This window comes from Notamacropus eugenii, chromosome 4 (genome assembly GCF_028372415.1).
Source record: "Notamacropus eugenii isolate mMacEug1 chromosome 4, mMacEug1.pri_v2, whole genome shotgun sequence".
NCBI lineage: Eukaryota > Metazoa > Chordata > Mammalia > Diprotodontia > Macropodidae > Notamacropus > Notamacropus eugenii.
In genome coordinates, this window is record NC_092875.1 from 148,166,825 (window position 1) to 148,194,142 (window position 27,318).

A 27,318-nucleotide genomic window follows, 5' to 3' on the forward strand; every position below is an offset into this window, starting at 1 on the left:
TTGGACCCAGATGGTTCTGGAGGAGAAAGTGAGGCTGGTGACCTTGCACAGCCCTGCCTCACTTAAATCCAATTCACTTTCAAGTTATGGTATTACCTTGATGTCATGGTTCTCTCTGAGGACAAAGGACAAACAACAACACTCTGGGCATAATAGATATGTATGTAATAAATGTTTTTTTTTTTAATTTAACTGAATTGAAACTAGATTCTTTCAGCTAGTACATGAAATGCTTCATCTCAAGGAAAAGCCACAATGTCCCAATTAAATTTTGATCCCAAAGAATCAGTTGAATCAAATCCACATTTTTTTTTCTGTGAACATGAGAACAAGAACCTCTATTTCAGTTATGCTTTTTAAGGTAACATAAGGCTTGTAAGGAAGGAAATAAAGAAACAAGCATTTATTAAACACCTACTGCGTGGTAATAGGACATACTGTGGGGTGTATAGGGTGTTCAGGGAGGACTGGTCCCTCTGGTGTGAGGGTTGCTGAGCTCTTTTCAGGGCTGCTCATCTGCTTTTGGGGTCCACCTGGCATTCAGCTGTCACCAGTGGCTCCAAGAAGCTATGGCATGCACAATGGCCACACCCAGGGACTAAACAGGTTGAGGATAACCAACAGGCCTCCACTGGTGAGTTAACAGAGTGTCTACCCCAAGCATGTGAAGACTCCCCATGCCCACCCCCACCTCCCACCCTACAATCCCCCAACCCCGACCCATGGAGTGGGTAACTGATAACAACTTGTTCCAATGGCCATGAAGGTGGTTGAAGCAGGCACTGTGGAGGGCTCAGAGCTTGGTCACACGTTGAAGATGCCAAGGTTATCTACCAGGCCATCTCCAGTCATCCTAACTTTTGTCTTGCCACTGGACTCTGCTGACTCTGGAAGAGAGAGTGAAGCTGACAACTTTGTGCCACTCTGCCTCACTTAAATCCAATTCATGCACAAGTCAAGATATCACCCTGTGACGTCAGTGGTCCTCTTCAAAAACAAAGGACCGACAACAACAGTAATTAAAAAAACTATGGGCTAGGCACTTTGCTAAGGGTTTTACAAATATGATCTCATTTAATCTTCAAACCAACCCAGGGAGGCAGGGGGTACTATTATCCCCATTTTACAGTAGAGGAAACCGAGGCAGACAGAAGTTAACTGACTTGTCCAGGGTCACAGAGTTAATAAGTGTCTGAGGCTACATTTACCCAAACTATCGATAAAAGTGCTCAGGAGCTCACTCACAGCAAAGGCTGAAGTGATTTCTAAATTTCTAAATGTAACAGGTTTAAGGATAGCAACTCCCATGTACAGCCTAGGTGGGGGTCAGCTACCCTATACAAAAACTGACACCTTTGCATATCCATTCTTATCTCAAGGGATGTGTTCTGATATTTCCTTATAAATTAAGAGAAATGTGCAATCTCATTATTTAATCAATTAGCCCTGAGTTTCCACTCCCACTTACAAATAAGAAACCTCTTTTCATATAAGCTGTGCTCCCCAATCTCTTTTGATTTCAAACCCCCTAATCTCAGAGGTTTCAACAAGATCAATTTTTACTGACTACAATTTATTATAAATTATAAATAAATATAAGTTTATTTATATATTTATAAATATGTATATATAAATGTGTGTTTATTATATTTATATTATATTATATATTTATGTATGTTTACATATAATATATTAATGAGTATAATTTATTAATAATGTAATCATTCAAAAACTTTAAAATATTTTAAAATATTTCAATAATGTACATCCACTGTGAGAAAGATCATGGCTATAACCTAGAATTGTTGGCTTTTCCAGATCCTGGAACCAAAGCCCCATCATTCAATTCTCTTAGATCACAGTAAGTTTCCCAAGAATTCTCACCTGGAAGCCTTCTTAATCGTTTCTCTTCTCTCTAGGATAAAAGGTAAATGTAGTACTCTCAAAATTTCTCCAGTCTTTCTCAACATCCCTTAACTCATTCAGTCTCTCAAGAAAGAAGTTTTCTTAGTGTTCACAGAGACTCACTTAGCCATGATAATTAACTCTCTTAAGGTGACAGTTAAAACTCTAATTCCTCCAAGGTTGTGTTCCCTCTTGAGGATCTAGTAACTGGGTCCATGGTCTCTGTGAGCAGGACTACTGAAATTCAGATTATATAAATAATCTAGAGAGAACACACATACATATGGCCACTTGGTGAAGAGACACAGTAAAGAGGGTTATGGGAAAGCTTCCAAAATGTAAAGGCTTATTTTACACTCTGTTTTAAGGCAGAAATCAAAGCTTGAATCCATGTCAGACTGAAGGATAGCTGTTTCCCATTTCCAGCAAGGTGAAAAAGGGGGGAAATTACTCAGGAAATAACCCTGGTTACTACCTAAGCCTTATTAATGGACTCCGTGCCTCTTCTCTTCCTGATGATTAATGGGAGGAGAGGGTGGTAACTGGATGCCACCCTGGTTTCCTGAAATGATATGGTAATTAGCAAGTGACCCAGGCCCTTTTAAGGCTCTTATAACTAAGTCACTAGGTGTGAGCTTTTATATTAAAGCTCAGTTGAAGGTTCAGGAATAAAAAGACTCCTTGCATCACCAAGAACATTTCAAACTCCTCCCACCTTCCTTCCTTCCTTTGCCATATATTAAATCCCAGATAAATTCTAAATTTGCCTATAAATATCTATAGAATGTCCAGTAGTCTATGAAGTCTCTCTGGTTTGGGAGGGATGAAGGTAAGGGGAAGTTACCATTCTTACAATAGATTATCTGTTTACTAGATTATCTGCAGCTAAGCAAGACAGTTTATAGAGTACTGAATTTGTAGTCAGGAAGACCTGAGTTCAAAACCTGCCTCAGACACTTACTGGTTCTGTGACACTGGGCAAGTCACTTAGCTGCTGTTTGTCTGTTTTCCTCATCTACAAAATGGAATGATAATAGTACCTACTTTCCAGGCTTACTATGAGTATCAAACGATCTAATATTATAAAGCACTTGCACAATATCTGGAATACAGCAGACCCCTCCTTATTTCCTTCCTTCCTTGGCATGCTCTTTGGTGATACCTGGAAAATAAGTCTTACTGATTACAGATTAATTGGTTCCCTTGGGGATGGACTGTTGTGAGAGAAGACACTCCCTTGTGTTAGCCTGTCGATGTCCTAAAGACTTTGCCCTTTTTCCTTCAAACCCCTACCCCTTTTTTTGGAGGACAGACTGGTTCATAACAGAATGATTCTCCTCCCAAATATCCTCCCACCCCCTGCCTTCAGGAGTAATAAAATCCATCATGGGGCAGAAGGACATGAAGGTTTTATGTGCTTTCCCTCAGCCTGAGGGGAAAGGTTTGGACCCCCAGGCCCTGACTTCACCTTTGGAGATGTAATGGCATAACCTCTCAGCCTTAGAGATGGCAGTCATAGAAAAAGGGGCCACACAGCTAAGAGGTAAGAGTTCTGAATCCCACCATCTTGAATGGAGGAAGATTTCCTGGGCAATGTCAGGTTTCTGAACCCCAGATTCCTGGACAGAGTAGGAGAGAGTTCTTGGGTAGTGTAATTCTAGAGTCTAAACTTTTAGTGGTGTGATAAGTGAGATTCCCCTGGCAGCATGAGCCTCAGTATTACAACTCTAATAACCCCAAGTTCAAAAGTCCCAGAATATAGCCTTCTAATGAGAGCAGGGGATTTTCCCACCAAGACTCAGGTAGAAGTGGATTGTGTATGAATTCCCCAAAAGTGAAGTATTGGCAAGAGACTAAAGCCACCAGATGGTAGATCAAGAGAACTAGACTTTGTGTCCATTATTATCATTAGTCATTAGGATAGCACAGGTACAATGGAGAAGGCTTGCCTCCCTAGCAAGTTCTAAGCATGGGAAGTCCAGTTCCCTTCTGGTTGTACCATAAAGCTAGATGCCTGTATGAATTGCTGGAAGTGAAAGTGACCTTTGATGAAGTTTTTGTGTATATGTGGGTAAGGGAGGGAAGGTAGGATGTTGCCTGCCTGTGTATCAATCCCAAGTTTGTTTCCTTTCCAGGGGAAGTCCAAACCACATGGTAATGTCATAAATCTGGATGCCTGTATGTGACTCAGGGTTGAAATATGATCTCAATCAATCATCCCATCAACAAACATTAATTTAAAAATAAATGCTCTATGTCAGGTCAGGCATTTTGTGCTAGGTACTGAAGATAAAAATATATAAAATAAAATAATCTCTACTACCAAGGGATGTATATTCTATATGGAGATTCAAGCACACATATATACAAAATAGAGAATAAATACAAAGAAATTCAAGGTAGTTAGGAAGAATAAAGCAGTTTGGAGTATGAAGGGTGAGAAGTCACTTCCTTAGAAAACCCAAGTACGTCTTCAGGAGAGAGTCCAAAACACAAAGTGATCTAGGAATCTGGAAAATTTTAAGACCATGAGGCACAGTGAGACTCATTAGAGAGAAGAGCTGTATTAATTATTCACGGTCTATTATGAGTTCTTGAAGTGTTTTTTGTACTTTCTGTGGGGAGACTTAAAGGCTATCCTGTATTTGAAATATGCATTATTACCTTAAGTTTTTATAAAAGATCTGGGGACTCTTTTTTTTTTTTTTAAAGTTTTATGCTTCTTGAGGGCAGAGTCTGTTTTATTTTCATTTTTGAATTCCCCAGTACCTAGCACAGTGCCTGGCACATAGTAAGGGCTTAAATAAATGCTTGTTGATTGATCTGTGGAGACCTAGACATAAGCTATATCTTAGCTATAGTCTACAATTTCTTAGAGGCAACTTTGGATTGCCTCTGAGACAAAGACAAAATATTTGGGAAAGGGTACTGAACCCAAGATTAGACCAGATCCACATGAACTCATAGCTTGGGATGCGAGGTCATAATTTATACTTCTATCTGCCACATAGCCCTGGTCCTCGGTTGTTCACAACACTGCAACAAACAATGTGGAAGAATGGGCACAACAGTTAGCAGAAAATGATTGACTGTCATCAACCATTAATAAAGGGATTAGCCTTAGTAGTCACTTGGCATTTTCATTTCGTCTGTAGCCCAAGGAGCATCACCTTAAAGTAAAGCAAATCCAGATAATATCTATCATAAACCTTTCTTATTGCCTTTGTAGGGAGAATTAGAAAGAAAGCCTATTGGCTACAGGATTTTCAATCCATGAAAAATAAAGGAGATGAATCACATGTTCTCTCAAGTATCTCCCAGCTGTAAATTCTATTGATATTGGCTATGTATCCTACCAGCAAAGAAAGGGTTAAAAGTCACAAAAGTCTACTGTGTTATAATGTATACCTTCCACACACCTTGGTCTCTGCTGTTTTCCTTTTTTTTTTTTTTTTTGATTTGTCAAGGTGAAGATGACTTGTTAATCAATCCTAGGATCATGACTTTACAACTAAAAGAAACCTTAGAGATCATCTATAACCATATTTATGTAGAAAGAAAAGAGTGAAAAGTGATTTTCAGAGTCTAACTTTGAATCCAGACCTTCTGAAGGCAGATCCAGCACTCTTTCCATTACATTGCATTGCTTTCCAGTCTCCCAACAATGACGAATATGACAACATTCCTGTCTTCAAAAACCTTATGTTCAGGTAGACACGGCATGAATAACTTAAGAGAAACATAGAATCAAAGAGTGTGAGGAAGAGAGAGCAGTGTAGCAAAATGAATTGACATCACTGAGTCTGACAGGACATATAATAGTCCATGCCCAATGCCACCACCACCCCCAAAAAAGCACAAAGTCCACCTTTTCCTCTCATCTTTAGGGCCAAATTTGATGAATTTGATTAAATAACTGTATTGCTGTGCTGCCCATGAACAATGTTGCCATCACTAGGTATAGTTTTCTTGGTTCAACTAATTTCATTTTATATCAGTTCATAGAAGACTTTTCATGCTTCTCCATGTATTTTTTTTGCATAGAGCTGAAAATCTGTATTATAAGCAACTCATCTTTATACATAAACTACAATTCAATATGTCACTTGAAAATAATTTGAAAAATTTGAAAACAAGCTGTCGTACTTGTCTTTTGTAATAATTTTTACTCTTTTCTCTTCTTGGGATTTTAAAAGATTCTCCAATGAACTTTTTGATTCACCCGATATTCAATTTTGATTCCAGAGGATCTCCTGACAGAGAGGTGATGGACTCAAAATGCAGAATGAGACTTTTGGAGATAGTCAAATGGAAATGTAGGAATTTCCCAATATGGGAGGTTGTTTTTCTCGACTGATGAATACATATTACAGTTTTTATTGTTCTTTTTTTCAGTGCATGGGAAGGTGAGAAAGAAACTAAATCCTTTTAATTGAAAAAAATGTTCAATTAAAAATGCTTCAATGACTTTCTATCTTTACTTTTTTTTCTTTTTTCATTCATTTTAGTAACCTCATCACTAACCTTCCCTTCTCATCCCTCCAATTAAAAGAAAGAAAAAGAAAGAAATTTGATATGCATGGTCAGACATGGTCAGGCAAAATTTTCATGTCTGAAAATATATACCATATTCTTCAGCTTAAGCTTATCACTTCTCAGTGAAGAAGATTAATATTTGTTAAAAGAGGAAGAAGAGAAGAGAACGAGCATTTAGTGAGTACCTATTATGTACCAGGCGCTGTGTTAAGTGCTTTAACCTCATTTGATCCTCCCAACAACCCTGGGCAATAAGCGCTGTTACTATCCCCATTTTACAGTTGAGAAAACTGAGGTAGTCAGAGGTTAAATGACTTATCCAGGGTCCCACAGCTAATATCTGAGGTCAGATTTTAATTCAGTTCTTTGTGACTACAGGCCCAACACTCTTATCCACAGAACCTAGCTGCCTCAAGAGAGAAAAATGCCACTTCAAAGGTTGTCTTTCAACAAAGCATCTCCTATGCACAAGTCAAAACCAAACACGATTCCTTGAAAGATGGATCACAGAGGCTTTGTTCAATAACTTTCCACTTATTAATATCAAACAAGGCATAAAACAGGGAGACATATGCCAGCCAAAGGTGTTTGCCATTCTCATGAATTACATCCATGTCAAAACAGTACAGATGACAGCTACCCACTTAGGGTGATTTACATGGACACTAAGGACACTTCCAGAAGGAGTAAAAAAGTATTATCAACAATGATAAAGGTTTGGGCAGAAATCGAAGACTTACTGGGGTGTAGAGGAAGAAAAGAAGTTGTATTTTTTTTTTCACTGTTTTCCATTAAAGGGATTCAGAAGAGGGGGTAAATGAATTTCAGAAGTGAACAGCTAGATAAGAAGGTGGTATCTGAGAATGGAATTTGGAGTTTGGGACTATAGCTTAAAATACAGGGATGATAAATTTCCTGGTAAGAGATGAAATAGACCTAACAAAGTCTGGTAAGAATACATTTGCCACATGAGTTGCAAACCTATCAAAAGTGTTTTAAACTAAAAAGAATGAGGAAAGGGGCAGCTAGGTGGCACAGTAGATAGAACAGTGACCCTGGAGTCAGGAGGACCTGAGTTTAAACTCAACCTCAAGTCACTTAACCCCATTTGCCTCAAAAAAAAAAAAAAAAAGGAAGGGGAAGAGAGAAGACAACTTATGTCGTATCTTGTAGAGACTATGAAGAGTAGACACAAAGAAATTAAGAAAATAGTAGTCGAGATGCCCAGAAATTCACAGGAGGGGAAAAAAAATCCCAAGAAGAAAGTAGTAAAGTCAATGGCCTAAAAAGTCTATATAAAAATATTTAAAATTTAGGCAACAAACAAAGGAAATTTGAGGACCTACTGCAAGAAGAAAAAATTGAATTTATAGATATTACTTGGAGAAATGAAACTTACCTGAGTTGGGCAGGGAAACCTCATCTCCCCCCTCTCCCCCAAATATAGGTACACATTTGTCTTGAATTCCAACTGGCATTTATTTAGCATTTGCAAAGCACAGAGAACAAGGATTAACCTTAGTATAGCTACAAAGATGACATCACTCCATCAACAAGCATTTATTCCATATTCCACACAGCTGCCCAAACTGATTTTCCAAAACCCAGCTCTAATCATGTCATACCCTGACTCAATAAATTCTGCTGTCTCCCTTTAACTCCAGAAGCAAATACAAACTACTCTGCCATTTAAAGCCCTTCAAAACCTGGCCCCAACATACCTTTCCAGCCTTATTACTCACTCCTTTATGCTTTCTACCATTCAAGTAATTTAGCCTTTTTCCTCTTCCTTAGTTGTGGCATTTCATTTCTCATCTCTTTGTCAACTAGAATTTATCAAGCACCTAGCAGGTGCCAGTCACTCTTCCAAGCACCAACAAGGGAAATGATCCAAATCTGGTCCCAAGTGCCAGGAGTAACTAGACTGTGCAATGTCTACGTGAAATGTAAAGTAACTGATGACCAGTCTTGAAAAACTGATTTATGTTCTCATAAGGCTTCAATTTTAGCCTTCCAGCAAACAATTTTAAGTTAAATATTGATGCCTGTTAATTCTACTGAAGTGTGCTGTGATTCTTCCATGTTTAGTATTTCTATGTAAGAATAAACCATCAGTCCAATACCAATTTGTTTTTACAAAATGAGTACCTTTTTACTGCCTTTTTTTATAGGAAAACCCTTGACTCATAGGCCACAGCTTTTACTAAATTAGCATGGTTCCACTTGGGATGCCAGACTTGGGGTTTGCTGTCAACCTTATCAGTTTAAGAAATGGAGCCTCCTTCACAGTACAAGCAGCCTCTGCCTTCCCCCAGTCCACAAACCACAATGTCTGCATACAAGAAAGGAAGGGGCAAGTGTTCTAGACCCTGTGAGTTCAGTCACAGTTATCTAGCTCTCCAGATAAGCAGATACAAAATTAATTCAAGGTGATTTGGGGGTAGGATGGAAAAGTTAGTAGCTATGGGGGAATCACTAATAAAACAGTGTGGAACAGAATAGAGGAGACTATGCATTCATGTAAGGCTAAGTCCAAAGACTGAATGGATCCTTGCTGCCCCAGTAAGGAGGCTTTTGTTTCCTTTGACAAGGTGCAAAATTCCAGGAAAAGGTTAACCCTTATGATAATTATACATATTTCTTTCCTTCTCCTACGTTACTTTAATAACATAATGATGATGGTTGACTCAATGCAAGTCTATTCAACAAACATCTTTTAAAATGCTACTAATTTCAATTATATTCATAAAACTGTAAGAAGTCACCCGAGTTATACTTTAAAGAAAGATAAGATAGGAATTCTAAGAGATGGAGATTAAAAGGAAGTTCAATTCAGATATGGGGAACTAATTTGAAAGCATGGAGGAGAGAGATGGAAATGTCGTGTTTGCTGACTAACAGTCCTATTTGACTAGCATGGAAAATGCATGAAGGGGAATAATATGAAATAAGAATAGAAAGATAAGTATGTCATACTGTATAGGGCTTAAAATACCAGGGTGAAAATTTTGTATTTTATCCTATAGGTATAATGATTCTAATGAAGATTTTTGAGTACAAGAATGTCAAAATTGGAGCTGTATTTTGGAGATATTAATTTGGCAGGTGTGTAGAGGATCATTTGAGAGGAAGTCATACGTGAAAGCTGTAGAACGACAGATTTCTGTATTAGATGCAGTGGATAAAGAGCAGGACTTAGAGTCAGGAAGACCTGAGTTCAAATCCTGCCTCAGAAATCCCATAGGCAAGTTACTTACTCTCTCAGCCTCAGTTTCCTTATCTATAAAATAGAGATAAATAACAGCACCTACCTTTTGGATCATTGTGAGAATCACTGAATTAACATATAGAAAATGCTCTGTAAACCCTCAAGTACTGTGTGCTAGTTATTATTAATACACATGTTAATGTTGTTAAGTCACTTCAATCCTGTCTGACTCTTCATGACCCCATTTGGGGTTTTCTTGGCAAAGATATTAGGAGAGTTTGCCATTTCCTTTGTCAGCTCATTTTACAGATGAGACACAGAGACAGAGTTAAGTGACTTGCACAGGATCACACGCCAGTGTTGGAGGTTGGGTTTGAACTGAGGAAGAAGAATTCTAGGACTCCAGGCCCAGTGCTCTATGCACTAGGTCACCTACATTTACTAGCTGTTTGACCCTGGACAAGTCGCTTAACATGGCTTGCCTCAGTTTCCTCATTTGTAAAATAGGCTGGAGAAGGAAATGACCAATCACTCCAGTATCTTTGCCAAGAAAACCCTAAATGGGGTCATGAAGTTAAATATGACTGAAAAGACTCAACAACAGCAACCAAAAGTAGAATTAGAGGTAATTGAAGTTATTATTCTGCAGATCTTCCTGCCGAGGATACAGGTGGTCACTTGGAGGAGATGTTGAAGAAGTTATTCCTGTTAAGGCTGACATGACCTCTGAAATCCCTTCCAAACCTAAGATTCTGAAATTTTATGATGGAATCTCTTATATTATGGTAGAAAGAAGCTGGGTTAGAAGCCAGGAGATCTGACTTTATGACCCAATTGTATGACGATGGGCAAGTTAACTTACCTCTTAAGGTCTCTGTTTATTCATCTCTAAAATGAAAGGGTTGGGACTCAGATTACTTGTGTTAATAGAATAAACCTATACTTCCAGTCAGGCCTGGAGTGGTTTTTCTGTGGGACAGGCAAAGAAAGGTGGGGCTTCCTATGAAAAAGATGTGACTCCTGAATAACTCTACACTGCATATCTCCATGAGGAGAGAAGAGACTTCAGAGGTCATTGGAGAACACTTCAAGGACTTGAGAACTACAGTGTGGAGAGTAAAGTACAGTTTTTTCACTTTTTTCCAGATTCCATCACAGTTTATTTTAACATAAATCAGGCCCTCAGGGCAAGGACAGTTACCAATCACATTCCTTCCACTCAAGATCCCAGGGAAAGCAGAGATCCAGTCCCAGACTTTGGAGTGGGGATGAGAATGGAAAGAGGGAGCAGCTCAGATATTGCCAGGGAAAGTATCTTGTGGTTTGCCATCCTATTAAGCAATCATCCAGGAGAAGGGACAGAGGGACTTGTAGACAGGTTTGTACCAAAGGCAGTCAGTCACATCTCTACCTTTCTCAGTCATAATGTCCTCACAATGTTGAAAGTCTAGGTAGTTCTGCCAGCAGGTTTGGGTCTGGTTCTGATTGGGGAAGCAGCGGTTGAAGGTTACAATTCAGTAGTCCTGGATCTTGACTTGGACATCTTCAAACATGGTGGCTCCTAGACCGAGGCCACTCCTGCTGTTGATGTCATCTCAGCAGTTGCTCCTACTCCTTCCCCCATCCTCTACAGAGTCAAGGTGACCCTCCCAAAGCACAGCTTCTGAATGACTTCCAGGAACCTTCAGAGCAGTACCAACCTAACAGAAGTCAGCCCTACCCTTAACAAAACGTCACCCTGGAGACTGCTGAAAGCAAACTTCCCCTCAGTGCTATCATTCTTTCTTCGCGTTTGAGATGAAGAGCACGTTTACTCTTTCATATTCTTTGGTCTATTCTAGTCTGTATAACTTTCCCTGGATTTCTGTTTATTGTTTTACTAGCATAAACAAGTCAACTCCTCATTCTGATTTTTTTTTAAAAAAAGTTTTGGTGGGAGGGAGCTAAACTGGTGATAGGAAGCTAAAGTATTGTCCCTTTTGTGAGTGGATTAGGGAAAGTGACTTTTAATTCTGAACTCACTAGAACTGTAGACTTTAAAATTTTGACGTGTGATAAATAAGTATAATTCTATCCTACTCAGAGATAGGCTCGGGTAGAAAGGAGTTGGGATCTCCTCCTGTTCCTTTCTATGGCATATATCCTAAATAACTTTGGTCTCAGAGAAACACTTGCCTCCTCCTAGTAGTGATGGTGCAGAATGTCGTTGCACACGCTATTAGATATGTTTGTTCTGTGGCTCAGTTTTGTGCAACTGTTTTTCTTACAAGCAAGGATTTAATGGGAGGAATTATTGAGAAACAACTATTAAAAAAAAGTGGCCAAGAATGCTGAGGTTGAATTTGGGAAGATTTCTCTCTCAGAGTTCAAATCTGTCCTGACACTTACTTGTGGTGTAACCCTGGACAAGTCATTTAACCCTGTTTGCCTCAGTTTCCTCATCTATAAAATGAACTGGAGAAGGAAATGACTAATCACTCCAATATCTTTGCCAAGAGAACATCAAATGTTGGAGAGTTGGACACAAATGAATAATGACTCAATAAAGTGGTTTTAAAAAGGCATCAATAAGACATTAAAAAACTCTGGATTCAGGAAAAAAAACACAATAAATTGAAATGGAAGGATTGTTATCATAATAGAATTTCAGTGTTTGATGGGACTTCTGTGGCCATTTAGTACATTTCACATTGATAAAAGAATCCCATCTTCAACTTTCTTAAAAAGTGCTTATCCAACTGTTGCTTTTGAAGATTTCTAACAAAGGAGGAATGTATTATAGTTATCCCTTCCACATCTCAACTTTCCCCATTGTGGTTTCAATATATCTTGGGTTGTCATAAGACAATAAACGGAAATTTGGGGGGAGTTTTGGAAGCACTGCAGACAACACATGAAGGCTGGCAGAAAAAGTTTAGAAACATAGACATGCATGAAATATATGGATAATATTATATCAACCCAAATTTTATAATAAGGTACTGTAAACACCCCATAAAAGAAAAAGGGAAAATTTAGACTTGTTCTCTACTACAAAGGGAGGGCCAAAAAATCTTAGGCAGATTTTCCAGAGGGGGCAGGGGGAGCAATATCCTTAGCCCCATCGACATGGAAGGGATAACTATCCTTCCTAGGGGTAGCTTGTTTCACTTCTGGATAGAGTGATATTTAAGATCTCTTTCAGGCCTATAAAGTCCTTGGCTGGTCACAATGCCCAATGTTTCCTTACTCCCATTTATCACATATGGGTTTTGGAGGCTAGCTGTTGGATGTAGGGATATGACACTAGGAGATCTCTGTATTCTTTGATCCTCAAGCCCTAGAAGGCTTCCCACTCCACCCACAGGCCCAGAGGTCCTAATCGAAGACCATCTCATATGTGATCCACTGTATCAAGCTGGGTCCTCCAGTGATGCTTCACTGTACTCTTCTTCTTGAAGTCAACTAGCTACTGCTTCCTTCCTAACTCTCCAAAAATGCTTCCTCTCCCCCTTCCTATTTGAACCTTAATCAAATCAATACTTCTACAGTTACTGGAAAGTATATATCAATGTACTCCTTTTGGCAGCTATTGCAAACCAAAATAGCCTTCCCTGACCACCCCTCTTCTAATACATTATTTTCCCAATTCTAGTGGATGCTCACTGAGGGCAGGAACTGACTGATTTTGTTTGTGATCCCTAGTGCTTACTACTGTGCTTAGCACTTAGTAAACACTTAAATGATTTTTCATATATTCATTCATTGAATGTTACATTTAATATTGCTCAAATGCTAGCTACTATTAACAGTGGGTTAATAGTTATATATTAGTCAGTGAGGCTAACTTGTCTAAAGTAAATTCAAACACTTTTTAGAAAAGAAAACCTGAGGAATGAATGAATTTACAAGTCAGGAATCTCTAAAGATACCTTGATGGATCTTATCAATATAAGCATTCCCTCCATCAGTGTCTTATGAAATCCTTGTTTCTCATCTCCCATAAATCATCCACAGATTCATATTCTCTCTCCATTCTTCACCTCCTGGCTTGCTTCAGTTCTCAGCTAAAATCTTAACTTTCTGCAAAAAAAGCTTTACAGGTCCCACTCAAGGCCAGTGTCTTCCCTCAGAGGTTACATCCAATTTATCCAGTATTTATCTTGTCTGCAGGTATATGGTTGTTTTGCATGTTCTCCATCAGGTTGTGATCTCTTTGAGGGCAAGGAACGCTTCTTTCGGTGTATTCCCAGCACCTACTACAGTGCCTGACACATAGAAAGGGCTTAATGTTTGCTGACTTGACCTGAGTGGTACCTACTTGATGCCAAGTACTAGGGATACAAAGATGTCCCTGACTTTAGGGAGCTCACATTCTACGGAGGAGAAGAACTTGCATAGGAATAAATAAATCCAATCTATAGATGGAATAAACGCAAAACAATTTCAGGGAGGAGTGGTGAGTACTACCTGGAAGAATTAAGAAAGGGTCTTGTAGGAGGAAGCACTTGAATTGAACTTGAATGGAGATGTAGATTAGATAATCTGCCTAAACTCTGTAGACCTTCCTCTGTTGGTTTTTTTTTTTAGACCTTCTGTGGGTATCACCATCTGTTATCCCTCCCACAACCCTTCAAAGATATAACCATACAACTGGAAAGTCTTTCATACTTGAAGTGAATATTTCTGGCATTTTAATTTATATCGAATACTAGTCTCTTTTTCCGATTGTGAGACATCTGTTATTACTTGGTTGGGTGGTTAGCTAAAGAGGGGGAGAATCTTATTGCCTATCCAACTTTTTGAAATATTGGGCCTGGAAGAGAACTTAAACAGCATCTAATCCAACTTGGTCAATTTTACAGATGATGAAATTGAGCCCCAGAGAGGTTCAGTGACTTGTTCAAGGTCACAGGTATTAAGATTCAACCAATTTCTTTGGATTCCAAATCCAGCATTCCTTCCATTATATCACACTGAATATTTAAACTTGTTCCAGACAAGTAGGGTTGTCAACTAGCATTTATTAAGCACCTACTGTATGCCAGGCACTATGGTAAGTGTTAGAAATACAAAAAGGGGAGGGGGGAGGGTTTAAAAAACAGTCCCTGCTCTCAAGGAGCTCACAGTCTAATGGGGAAGACAATATGCAAACAGCTGTGTATAAACAGGATCTTTACAGGGTAAATTGGAGATAATCTCAGAGGAAAGGCACTGAGATTAAGGAGGACTGGGAAAGACTTCTTGGAGAAGGTAGGAGTTTAGATAAGTCTTAGAGGAAGCCAGAGAAGCTAGGAAACAGACATGAATGAGGAGGGGAACTGTTCCAGGCAAGGGGGACAGCCAAGGAAAACATTTGGAGTTAGGAGATGTGTAGTGCTATGGATGAAGAAAAATTCACAAGGAGATCAGAGTCACTGGAGCTTAGAGTATGTGGAGGGGAGTAAAGTGTAAGAAGACTGGAAAGGTAGGAAGGTTCTAAGTTATAAAAGTTGTGAAAGCCAAAGAGAATATTTTGTATTTGATCCTGGAGATAATTTTGTCATAAGAGTAACACCTAATCCATAGAGACCTCAACTATCCCAAACTCACTTATCTTGAATATAACCTAAAAGCAAAAGAGGAAGGATTATCTTTTGTGAAATTGTGTTCAGGTCTTCTTTGACAACCTGATTCTAAATTGTGATGACTCAACTATAAGGCATTAAAAAGGAATAAACTCACTACAGCCAAGTCAGCTTGGGAAGAATTCTTTTATATGGACTTTTGCCTTATTCTTCATATATATTTCTGAATTTATATTTTCTTTATTTTATATATAAATATCTGTGTGTAAACATAAGATGGCTAAAGGAAAGAAACAGCAGGTATCAGAAGCAAGAACGCTAAAACCCTAGGAGTAGTAGTGGCAGAGACAGAGAAGAAAGGTAATTAAGATCAGGTAAGGTCAGAGAAGAGGCAAATAGGTCACTCAGTGGACAGAGCACTGGGCCTGAAGCAAAGAAGACCTGAGTTCAAATCCAGCCTCAGATACTCACTAGCTATGTGACCCTGGACAAGTCATTTAACCTCAGCTTGTCTTAATCCACTGGAGAAGGAAATGGCAAAAACCACACCAGCATCTTTGCCAAGAAAGCCCCAATAGGATCATGAAGAATCAGACATGACTGAGGGGTCCGAGGACCAAACAGGCAGAGGGGCCAAGATGGTCCTAAAAATTTAGCATCTCAAATCACAGATTAGAGATTAGTGCAGGTGCAGGAACTGGGAAGGAGAAAGCCTTGGGCCCATGGGATCAGTTCTGAGAAGGTGGCAACCTGATTTACCTGCTCATAGATCAGGCCTAGAACTAGCTCCTTTAAAGAGCTACCCTCATTAGGAAAGAAAGGCATATCTTTTAAAATACTGTTCACCAAATAGTAAGGGCATTCTTTTGGTTTATGTTACAAATAAAGAATTTTTATATCCAGCAATGAAGTGACCATTAGTCCAGATAAATGGAAAAACTTGGGATAAAGATTGTCTCCTTGTCTGTCCCAAACCATGTTGTTCTCCAAGGACGTTGTTAGAAGCAGTCAACTTTTACCTCTTCTCTTTTTCTCTGAATCGAGGTGGGGAAGGTCACTTCCACCTTGGATATGTTATAATCCTTTTGAATATTTCAGAATCTATACTGTTTCTGCTCTTTCAACTCCCTACCCCTTCCTCTCACTCCCCATCCAGCATGGTGCTGGTTTCCCCAGCTTAGATTGTATTTCTATAGTATGCTTTAGTGAATGGGAGAAGGGAATGCATTCTCATGGACAACCTGATGCTAAACTGTGACTTGACTCAACTGTATCGAACAGCTCCTGACAGGAAATACTGCTTCTAGCAGAGACACAGTGCTTCCTCTGACTGCAGCAGGTGCTAAAACCCAGCTGAGCTGCTTTAGCACAGCCTGCTTATATCAACAGGATGGGGCAGACTGAGCGGAAGGAAGCAGGGAATAAGGGACAACCCTGCAGACAGAAACAAGGGAAGGGGGCGGAAGGAAAAATTGCCTGGCACCATTTAACTGGAAACCCTCCAGACGATTCAGGAGAGGCAATGATAGGAGCCCTTTCAGTTTTCCTCTGTACAATTCCTTGAGCATCTTTGTCATTGAATAAATGTATTATTATTATTATCATATGTGACCTAAACTGGGATGCTTGCTATGTTCAAAGAAATTTAAAGATTTTTAAAATAACTTTTAAAATTTTATATATATATATATATACATATATATATATATATATATATAAATTCCTCTTCTTACTGTACTTCTGAGATAGGTAGAAAGAAGGCATAGTATTCTAATAAGACAGGTGAGAAAACTGAGACACTGTAATGCAAGCCAGTTTTAGAGCTGGAAATAGAATGTTTTCTTATTCTATACAATGAGTTTAAAAATTTTAAATATTGTTACCCTGAAATTGTCAAACATCAACAGACATGTCCTCAACGTTTGCACTAAACAGAAAAAGGATGGTAGGGCATTACGAATCTCTATTACAGCTTGTTTTTTTAAAGTATATTAAATTTAACTTGCTAGTTGCAACACTACCCTACAAATCTGTATCCCCTTCTGGACTTCCAATAGAACTACTGGATTTCAAGTCCCAGAATATGTGTTACAGTAGTAAATGAACAAAACAAGCTCAAAAGATGGCAAAACTGAGGAAAAACTCAATTAGGAACTACTAACCCTACTTGGGCAGTCAACTTGAGTTTATTAAGGTCCTCTTCTACGCCGGGCACCGCGCTCGGCTCAGCAGACGAGGACAGGGACGCCTCCATAGCGAAAGCGTGCTGACCCCTCTCCGGGAGAAGAGTGACAACGCAATGACAGGTAGAGTCTGACAGACGTGGCTCTGGCCAGGGGAGATTTACCAGGGTTACTTCCGATTAAGGTACAGGAGAACGTGAGTAGCCGTAATCACCAACCACACATCCCCTGCCGGGCTTGAGGACCCATGAAAACAAGTGACAATTTAGGTTCATAGCCCGGGCATCTCCCACGACCTTGGGAGGTCTGGAAGTTAGCGTGCTGGATTGGAACTGAAGCTTACAACACAAGAATATGTACTTTGGCCTTAAACTATTGGGGCAAGGAGCGTATTATTTAAGACTTGATTAGTGAACTGATTCCCTGCCTACAAAAATGGCTAGTTTTTCCCGCCAGACGCCTATAATCCAAGACCTTTAAAAAGCTAAAATCTAGTTATTAACTCTCCAGCAGCACAGCTCGTTACACCCACGACGTCGCTTCTCCACCGGCTCTTAAGAGTTCTAAAAGCTCCCCTTGCTCCTCTCGTCAGAGGACCACGCCATCCCGACCCCCGTTTTTCTGGAACAGGCTCCCGAGCACGGGAAGAGGAGCCAGGTGTGTGCCGACCCTGGGAGTGGCTCTCCTCAGCCTCCTTCTCAGCCGCAAGTAGGAAATGCTTTTTAAATGAAACTAACGAAATCACTAGGATCTGGTTTCTCCCCAGCTTCCCCACTAATGGAGAACGAAGGCGCCTCCAAACGCAAATCACTTGGCTCTCGGCCCCTCGGCTGCAGCAACCTCTGCCGCCCCCTCGCCGCCAGCCCGGCCCAGAGGCTTCCTCCAGGCACCCCCACCCCTCCCAGCCCACCCCACAGAGGCGTGGCTCGGGGCGGTAGGGAGCGGGAGCGGGCTGGGGCGGGCCGGAGGACGGAGGCGGACCGCCAGGGGCGGACCGACTGGGCCAGCCTGCCAAGCAGGGAGGTGGGGGTGGCGGGGCCCGAACTGGGGAATTCCTTCTCCCCACCCACGTGGTCTTCGGCAGACCCGCCGCAGCCGGGTGAATCCACCTCTCCAGTCTAGCCTCACCCCGGCGGCGTCCCCCTGAGACACTTAGGAGAAAAGGAAGACAGAGAAGGGCCAGAATGAGGGGCAGGGGAAGGCGGAGAGGGTGACACCAAGTCACACGGGGAAACTGCAAGGAGTCCCCCAGGGTAGAGCCGAGGGAACACGCTGCCCGGGATTGTGTACACGCTCTACTGACACTGGCTTCACGCTGCCGGGCAGCCGCTGATCACGCGTGGTCCCCTGAGCCCATTGGCCGGCGCCTCACACACCTTTGCAGCTGATTGGACCAGCGCAGGCTCCGCCCCCGCCCCCTCCCTCGGCGCTAGGCAGGCTGAGCGGCTACCTGAATGGGGGGGGTGGACAGACGGCGAGGAGCGCTGGAGCGGCGGGAGCGGCAGCGCGTGTCTCTGGTAGCCCGTCACTAGCCAGCCATGCTCAACTTCGGGTCTTCCCTCCAGCAGCCTTCGGTGAGTTGTCCCAGTATCTCCCTGCAGCTACCATTTCTCCAGAGGGCCACGACCCCCCGGCTCCCTTACTCCTGGCATGCCTGAGCAGAGGAGCTGCTGGAGTCCCGGGCGGGGGGCTCGTCTTCTCGCCTCTTGGCTGACCAGACCGAGAGGACGTGGGGGATCGATAAGGGGGTGTCCGAGGAGAGGAAGGGTCTGGAGAGGCATTGGGATTCTGGGGCAGGTAGCTCTGATGAAGGATGGACGGAAGAAGGGGAGGGGGCTGCAGGGCCAGGACAGCGGGGAGGGTGGGGGCCGCTGGCTGGTCTGGCACCTGGAGGAGGGGAAGGCGTAGGGGCTGCCCGGTAGGTAACCGAAAAGGCGGGAGGGATGAAAGGAGAGGAGAGGGGTGCAGGGATGAGAAGAGCGGGAAGGATGGGGACAGAAAGGGTGAGGAGGGGAGGCGGCTGCCCCTGGGGACATTGAGGAAAGGGCGGGTAGGGAATGGGGAGGGGGGGCCGAGTTACTGATGCAGAGGGTCGAGTACAGGTGCACTGACGGGGGCGGTACGTCTGGGAAGAGAGGGCCCTAAATTTGGGGCAAATGGGGAGGTGGTACGCAAAGCAGGAGGTGGAGGGCTTTCCGCTTGGGGGGAAGGTTAAGGCTATATACGAGTTAAGTTTGGGGGGTCCTACTGGGGGCATATGAGGGAGCGGACGGGCAGGGGGCTGTTGCAGGACATTTGGAGCGGAGGACTAGCGGGGGCGGGAGCTGCGTTAAGCGAGGGCTGGAGGGCTCCGAGCGCGCCCAGTCCGGGAACAGGAGGGAGGACGGGAGCTGCCCTCCGCGGGGGTGCAGACAGGGGCGGGCTACTGCCCCGCAGGGTGTCGGAGCGCGAGAAAAGGGGTTGTGGGAGGGACGAGAGCGGGGCCGTGGGTGGCAGGGAGACACGCCGCGTGGGGGCCGAGCCCCGCTCAGTCTGGGAGCTGGGACGTCTCTGGGGGCCGCCCGTCTGGGAAACCGTGTCAGAAGGAGTGGCGGGGGCCGCGCCTCCCGGAAATGGCCGGGGAGGGGGAGCGTCCGTGGAGGGCTGCGAGGTGGTCTGAGGTCCCGGGGCGGGGGCGGGGAACGCTGGAGGAGGAGGGAGGAGGAGGGGGCGGGGGCGGGGGCGGGCGGAGCCCAGCCCAGCCCGGCCTCTATCTGAGCGCAGCCAGGCTGGGCGTGGGGGCCTCGGGGTCAGCGCTCGGGCCGGGGGGCGGGGCTGAGGCGCGCCGGGTCCCCCCGGACCGGCGGCTGAGGAGAGGCGGGGGGAGGGTTTCCGCGGCGGTGGCGGCTCCGGCCCCTCCCGGCCGCCCAGGCTGGAGGGGGCTGGGGGAAGGGAGTGGAGCCTCTCCTCGTCCCCGGGTGACCCAGCCCTTGCCTGTTGGGGCGGGGAGGGAGGCCCAGCCCCTCTGTCGGTTCCTAAGGGAACCGCGGCTGGCTGGAGGCAAGAAGAGGCGGGGGAGTCTCCTTCCCCCTAGGCGGGGGGGGGGGGGGGAGGAGGGTGCGGCGCGGTCCCCTCCCCCCTCCACCCCCAGTCCTCCGGCGCGGACTGCTGGGAGGTTGGCGGCTGCCTCCTGTCCCCTCCTCCCTCTCCCGCCCTGACGCGGGGGCGGGTTGGGCCCTGCGGTCTCGGGAAGTAGGTGAAAGGTGAACGCGCGGCAATTCCCAGTTCACGTTTCCTGCCAGCCCGGGAGCAGCCGGTGATCACGCTTTGTTCACATGCCTCCAGCCCCAACCCCCTCCTCGTATCGCTCCCGCCCCCTTCTTGGAGCTAGCCAATCCCGATCCACGCCGCCGGTCCGGACGGGCCAATGGCAGAGGAGGGATGCGGGTACGTGCGAGCAGTGAGGAATGTCCCGCCCTGAATCGCCCTGGAGCCTTTTTGAGGTTAGGGCGGCCCCCTCTGGTTGTTCTCGCCCGAGAGGATCTCCCCCGCTGTCTGCCAGCCCCCCCTTCGTTCTCCTCCCTCTGTCTGCCTCCCCTGCTTCCCCTTCCTGCCCCGCTCCCTTTCCTCCCCCTCCCTGTTCCTGTTCTCTCCCGGCCAGCTTTGGAGTTCCTGCCTCTGAAGCGGGTCTACCCGATGCTTGTCCTGACTTGGAGAAGCCTGGGTGGGATGGCACTAGGACCATCCTGTCTTTCAGGGTGGGTTTTTTCTTTTAAATTATTACTAGTTAAGCTCTTCAATACTGCACTTCAGCTTCGAAGAAATAACTATTTTTTACCACGGAGGGAAAAGTGGTTTTGAGTCCCTTAGGTCCCCCAACTCGTGCAAGGGAATACAGTATATTAGTATATGGAAAGTATGTATCTACCAACTGGTATTTAAACCCAACCAAACCTGAATAGCTGCGCGAGTTAATTAAAATATGAGAGCCAAGCTTTCGGTTATTCAGAGGCTGATTACTCACTTTAGCCAGGCGTTTGGTTTTTATATCTTGTAATGCTTGGTTTTTACTGCTGGGCCATAAAAGGAAAAGGTTGCAGGTGTGCAAAAAATAAAATAGTCTAACATGAAGCTTAGAGTTTTCTGAACATTACATTTGACCTCCACCACAGATAAAAAGAGCAAAAACTTTCGAGATCATCTAGTCTCCAAGATTTTAACAACCTTTTTTTGTGTGTCATGGACGGCCCCTTTCTTAGCATGTTTTTAAATAAGCATCAAATAAAATTAATAGGAATGCAAAGGGAAAGAATTCTATTGGAATATAATTTTTGAAATTCAAGTTCATGGACCCCAGTGTAAAAACTCCTGATATAGTCCAATCTCACCATTTTACATTAGAAAATAAAAGCCCAGAGTGACTTGTTCCAGTAGAGTTTGAGTCAAAATTAGAACCTAGGTCCCCTGAAGCCTCAGTGCTTGGTTCCAGTTATATCTCACTGCTTTTATAAGAAAAAGATAGGGTAATTTTTTTTCTCTGAGAAATTCATACTGCACAAAAGAGCTCACAGAATTTTTGCAGTCTTACAAATATCTTTTTACAAAAGGGGAACTTAATATATCATGCACACACCCTAAACTATCTTGTCCAAAGCTATTTAGCGTGTCATTTGGTTTCAGATCCACCTCTCTTGATTTACATGTAGTTAACACAAATGCAAATTTTATTTCTTGACCATTATATTAGTTAACATTTAGGCTTAAAACCTAAAAGGTTTTTTTGTTGCTACTAACACGAGTTTTCAGTCTCCTGAAGAACAGCCACTTTATTTTTGTCTTGTCTGTCATAATATGGAGGGAAAGAAAAAATAACTTTATTTTTTAATATCAAGTGGTGTTCGGGTAACTCAGGTGTTTTTTTCCTAAGTTATACTATAATTTAATTTACCATTTAATTGTTAAAAGATAGTGATAATTTCTGATTTTGTCTTTTTGTAGGCCGAAAGAATAGAAATGATTTTTGAAAAACCAAGAGAAGGTAGATGTTCCTGGAACAATACTACAGAGAAAAGTGATTATGAAGCTGTAGAAGCACTCATGTCCATGAGCTGCAGTTGGAAGTCTGATTTCAAGAAATACACTGAAATTAGACCAATCACACCAGCATCTGATGTGTCTGAAGAAACCGAAGAGGGCTTGCTACCTGGTACTGCCGATTTCCATACAGTACCAGCATTTGTAAGTTACTTTTTTTAACTTTAATGCCTTTGGCTGAATTTTCATGGCACTGTTAACAATTAATCGTACTCTGAGATTTTTCTTGGTAACATTTATATTTTCCTTTTCTCTTTAGTGTTTGACTCCACCCTACAGTCCATCTGACTTTGAAGCCTCCCAAATACCCAATTCAGTGGTGCCAGCGCCATCTGCTGGGCACTTCAAATCATTTGCTGACTCTTCAAAGCCTCACAGTGCAGCCGATTTTAAAGAGAATGATAAGGGCCAATTAACGGCACCAAGACCTTTGAAAGCTCAGGCCACAAGTGTAATTCGTCATACAGCTGATGCTCAATTGTGCAATCACACAACTTGCCCCGTGAAAGCAGCCAGTATGCTAAAATATCAGGACAACGTTTTTAAAAGAAGAGCTCATCTGAGTGTGGAGACAAGGAAAAATGTACCCTGTGCAGCTGTGTCACCAAACAGATCCAAATGTGAAAGCAACACGGTAACCCACGTGGAAGAAAAAGCAGGGGCTGCTTTTAATGACTTTTCAGTGCCTTCTTCAGAGACAGTCATCTGTAACCCTCAGCTACTTCCCACGTCCCCAAAACAAAAGTCAGTGTTGGTCTCTCCCCGGGCTGCATCAGCCAGTGGAGTTCCACCCGTGCCAGTCATTTGCCAGATGGTTCCACAGATGGTCCCCCTCCCTACAAACAACCCTGTTGTAACAGCAGTTGTCCCCAACACTCCACCTAGTCAACAGCCAGCCCTTTGCCAGCCTGTTGTGTTCATGGGAACGCAAGTCCCTAAAGGTGCTGTCATGTTTGTCGTGCCACAGTCTGTGGTCCAGAACCCCAAAACTCCAGTGATGAGTCCAAATGGCACCAGACTATCTCCCATTGCTCCTGCTCCAGGTTTTGCCCCTTCTACAACAAAAGTTACAGCACAGATTGACTCGTTGAGAATAAGAAGTCACATTTGCAGTCATCCAGGATGTGGAAAGACTTATTTTAAAAGTTCTCACTTAAAAGCCCACATGAGAACACATACAGGTATTGATTGTTTTGTGTGTTTAGATAAAGATTTTTAGTTATGGTACTATTGACTGTTGGCAGGGACATTTCTAGCCATATTGTAAGCATAGCAAGAGTCTACAGAAAATTTTACCTTTGAACTATAAGCATTATTTGAAAAACTGATCTCTTAGCCTGGGGCCACTTAATTGTGTAAGCAGCAGCTAGCAGTTTTACATGACAGATGTGATATGATTAGATAATCCAGAAGCTCAGAATGAGTAACGTTATCGATAACATTCCTTTTTGAGAGGCTTAAAAAGCATCTAACCTTGTTTTCACAGAATATTTTACGCCAGCAGATTTAATAGATAATATGAGAAAATACATAGACTACATTAACTCACTGCTCCAGTTTTTGATTATGATTTGTCTGTTTTTGTTCCAGGAGAAAAGCCTTTTAGCTGTAGCTGGAAAGGTTGTGAGAGGAAGTTTGCCCGTTCAGATGAACTCTCTCGACATCGCAGAACACACACAGGCGAGAAGAAGTTTGCCTGTCCAATGTGTGATCGGCGGTTTATGAGGAGTGACCATTTGACCAAACATGCCCGTCGCCATTTGTCAGCTAAGAAACTCCCGAACTGGCAGATGGAAGTGAGCAAACTAAATGACATTGCTTCCCCTCCAACACCTGCTACCACACAATGAAGTAATAGTACCTGAAGACAATATTGGAACTAACGTTGGTCACAGCCGCAATCAGCAATGATGTAAAAGTGCTTCCACTCCGGTTCCGGGATGCTTTGGTGCCCACTGGGGGTGGGGCCACAGTGGCTTCTGGGGCAAAGGCCCACTCTGGGTTAGAGATGACAAGAAGCAAGAGATATAGGCAGAAAGGGGGGCCAGTCACTAACAGAATGGCAGATTTCATTTGCACGTGAGGAAGAAGAGTCTAATAACTGTGGAAGGTTTTAGATCAGGACAAAACAGGCAGCACAGGTTTTGAATTGGTATGCGTATTTTGTTAGCACATTTGCTCTTACTTGAGACCAGCTTTCAATGGGATCCTTTTAAAATACTTGGTGGTTGCAAGAGAATATAGACAGGAATGAAACATGGTACTGAAGTAGATGTGATGTTGGTTTGCATTAATTACTACAAATGTCATCTTTTCTTAGCTGAGTAATTATCTGGTATCTTCGTATCTCTATAGTTAAATGAATGCAGTTGTCAACTATTAACTAGCATTGGCAGTTTTCCACAATTGTCCATATTTGGAGTTGAACAAAACGAGCCATTTGTGGCTGGAGAGGACCAACAAAATTGGAATCCTCATAAATTTAATTAATTTAGTGTATAGCTCCACTTGTTTTTTGCATTTCAGTCACAAAGTTAAAACATGACTATTTAAGCATCTCATGATGCGTTAAACTTTTAGTTTGCCTGCAGTTTCCGGTGTAGATTTGAAAATTGTATACCAATGTGTTTTCTATAAACTCTTGAGATACACTGCACTTTGTTGAAAAATATCTGAAGATTAAAAAATCTTGCAGTTTTAAGAAGGGACATCAAGAATAAGTTACTCTTTAAAAGATGGTTCTTTATAGGTAAAATATTCTTATATAATAAGGATATAATGTGTGCTGTATTGAACTAGAAAGTTAGTGGGGAGGGTTTTTGTTTTTTTTTAATTCACAAAAGGACAATAAAAAAGTCTGTCTGTTCTTAGAATTTTTAGTAGAGAGGGGAGGTGGGAATGATTAGTATATAACTTTAATTAACAGTATTTCTATTATATCCTGTTGTATCGTGGATGTTATACACAGTAGAGCAAAGTGAATTGTTTGGCATATACAATGAAATTTTCATTATATTGTTCCTTCACTTAACATTTTTCTATGTATCAGGTTTCGTTTTTAAACATTCAGGTAAAGGCCAAAAAGCAATATTACCTCTTCAAATTTTTTCTTAATATGCGACTTCAAAACTTGGCCCTATGGGAAACATGATAGAGAAGTTTCGTTGTAATGTCAAAAACGTTCTTGTGACTACTTTAAGATTTGCACAATATTTCTTATGTTGTACTTTATATCTTGTTTACAATAAATAATTTCCTTTGCTATACAGACTGATTGGTTTGCTTAAAGCATTTCTCTAAACTGATATCTCCCCACATTCACATTTGGAATTGCATGAATGATATACTGTATCATCTAGTGTGCTTAAGCCACTTTGATTTAAAAAGGTGTCTCTGTATACTTATGTGAGACTGTGAATATCTAATAGAGTTGGTATTGGGGCAAGATAGAAACTTGTCCAAAGGTAGCAATAAAATGAATTCTGAAAACAACAGATACAGTTAATGTATATTTGTTTTGAATATATCTATGACCTTTCAATTCAACAAATACATACTAAGCACTTAAACTCTTATGCTGGGATTTGGCTACATTCCATGGATATGAAGACTGAAAGCAATCCCTGCCCACAATGCATTTATATTCTACTGACCTTTCTATTTTACTCACCTGAAATACAGCTTTTGGCAAAGTTCTGTTGATTGACATAAAATTGTGGAGTATAACCTCTATCCAAAACAGAATCCTATCCTGATGCGCAAATGTTTAATTATTCTCACCTGGTTTGCCTACTGTTGATAGGCAAGTCACATCCTCACCCCCAATTGGACACAGCCCATTTTCGGTCAATTGCAAACCTTTTGCTTCTCTTGATCCTGAATCTGCATCTCTTCTACCTATTGTCTCTGATTTTGTCATGTAATTTTGTTATTTAATCTCAACTGGTCACTTGCTACAGCAAGGCAATCCTTTTAATTGAATCTTCATAGTGAGAGTGGGAAAAAATAAAAGACTTTTTCTCTTAAAGTCTCTCACATTAACCTTCACCCCATCTCCTAGGTCCTCATTGAATTTATGAGCTCCCTCTCTTCTGTTTAGTATCTCAAAATCACCTCATGACATCTCATCTCCTGCAGTCTCTAAAAAATACCTTCTAGCCAAGGCCAACACCTTGCATTCTTGATTCTCTTCTCACGTAATTTTCATTCTCTTTCTCCTGGCATTTTCCTTGCTGCTGCAAACTTGGCCGAGTCTCCCTTATCTTTAAAAAAAATAGTATTTGGCCCACCACTGCCTTATGCTTTTATTTATCCTTTCAGAACCCAACTAGAAAAAGTTGCCCACACTTGCACTTTCACTTCTGCTTCTACAATCCAATCTCTTAATTGCTAAATCTGATGACCTCAGTCCTCAACCTCCTTGATCTTTGCCATGTTTGACATTTGATTAACCTCTTTAAGAGGACTAAATAGGTTTTTGTGACCCTGCCCTCGCTTTTTTTTGTTGTTGTTGAGTTGCAAAGATTCTGGAATGGTATTACCTGTTTTCCAGCTCGGCACTGAGGCAAACAAGGTGACTTGCCCAGGATCATACATAGTCTACTAAGTATCTGAGGCCAGGATCTCAGGAAAATGAGTCTTCCTGACTCCAAGCCCAGCATTCTCTTCACTGTGCCACCTGACTGCCCCATGTTCTGCCCCTTGATCTTTTCCCTATCCAGTTATTCACTTCTCACCCTCCTTTGCTGGTTCATCTTCTGTGTCCCACCCTCTGGGTATGCCTGAAGGCTCTATACTGGTTCTCCACTTTCTGTCTTGTGATCTCATGAGCTCATATGGGTTCCATTACCCCTGCAGGAATCAGATC

General features: G+C 42.4%; 1 protein-coding gene across 4 annotated transcripts; it reads left to right on the forward strand.

The window, feature by feature from the left end:
• The first annotated feature begins 18,468 nt into the window (after positions 1-18,468).
• Positions 18,469-25,717, forward strand: KLF10 (KLF transcription factor 10). 4 transcript variants are annotated; one of them, XM_072603343.1, is made up of 4 exons: positions 18,469-18,952; positions 22,356-22,595; positions 22,711-23,632; positions 24,042-25,717. In XM_072603343.1, the coding sequence occupies exons 1-4, from the start codon at positions 18,917-18,919 to the stop codon at positions 24,299-24,301; spliced, it is 1,458 nt and encodes a 485-aa protein (XP_072459444.1). In that variant the 5' UTR covers positions 18,469-18,916; the 3' UTR covers positions 24,302-25,717. The 4 variants fall into 4 exon arrangements, with proteins under 4 accessions (XP_072459444.1, XP_072459442.1, XP_072459445.1 ...); XM_072603341.1 differs by lacking the exon at positions 18,469-18,952 and adding an exon at positions 19,519-20,028; XM_072603344.1 differs by lacking the exon at positions 18,469-18,952 and adding an exon at positions 20,527-20,860.
• Positions 25,718-27,318: the final 1,601 nt, after the last annotated feature.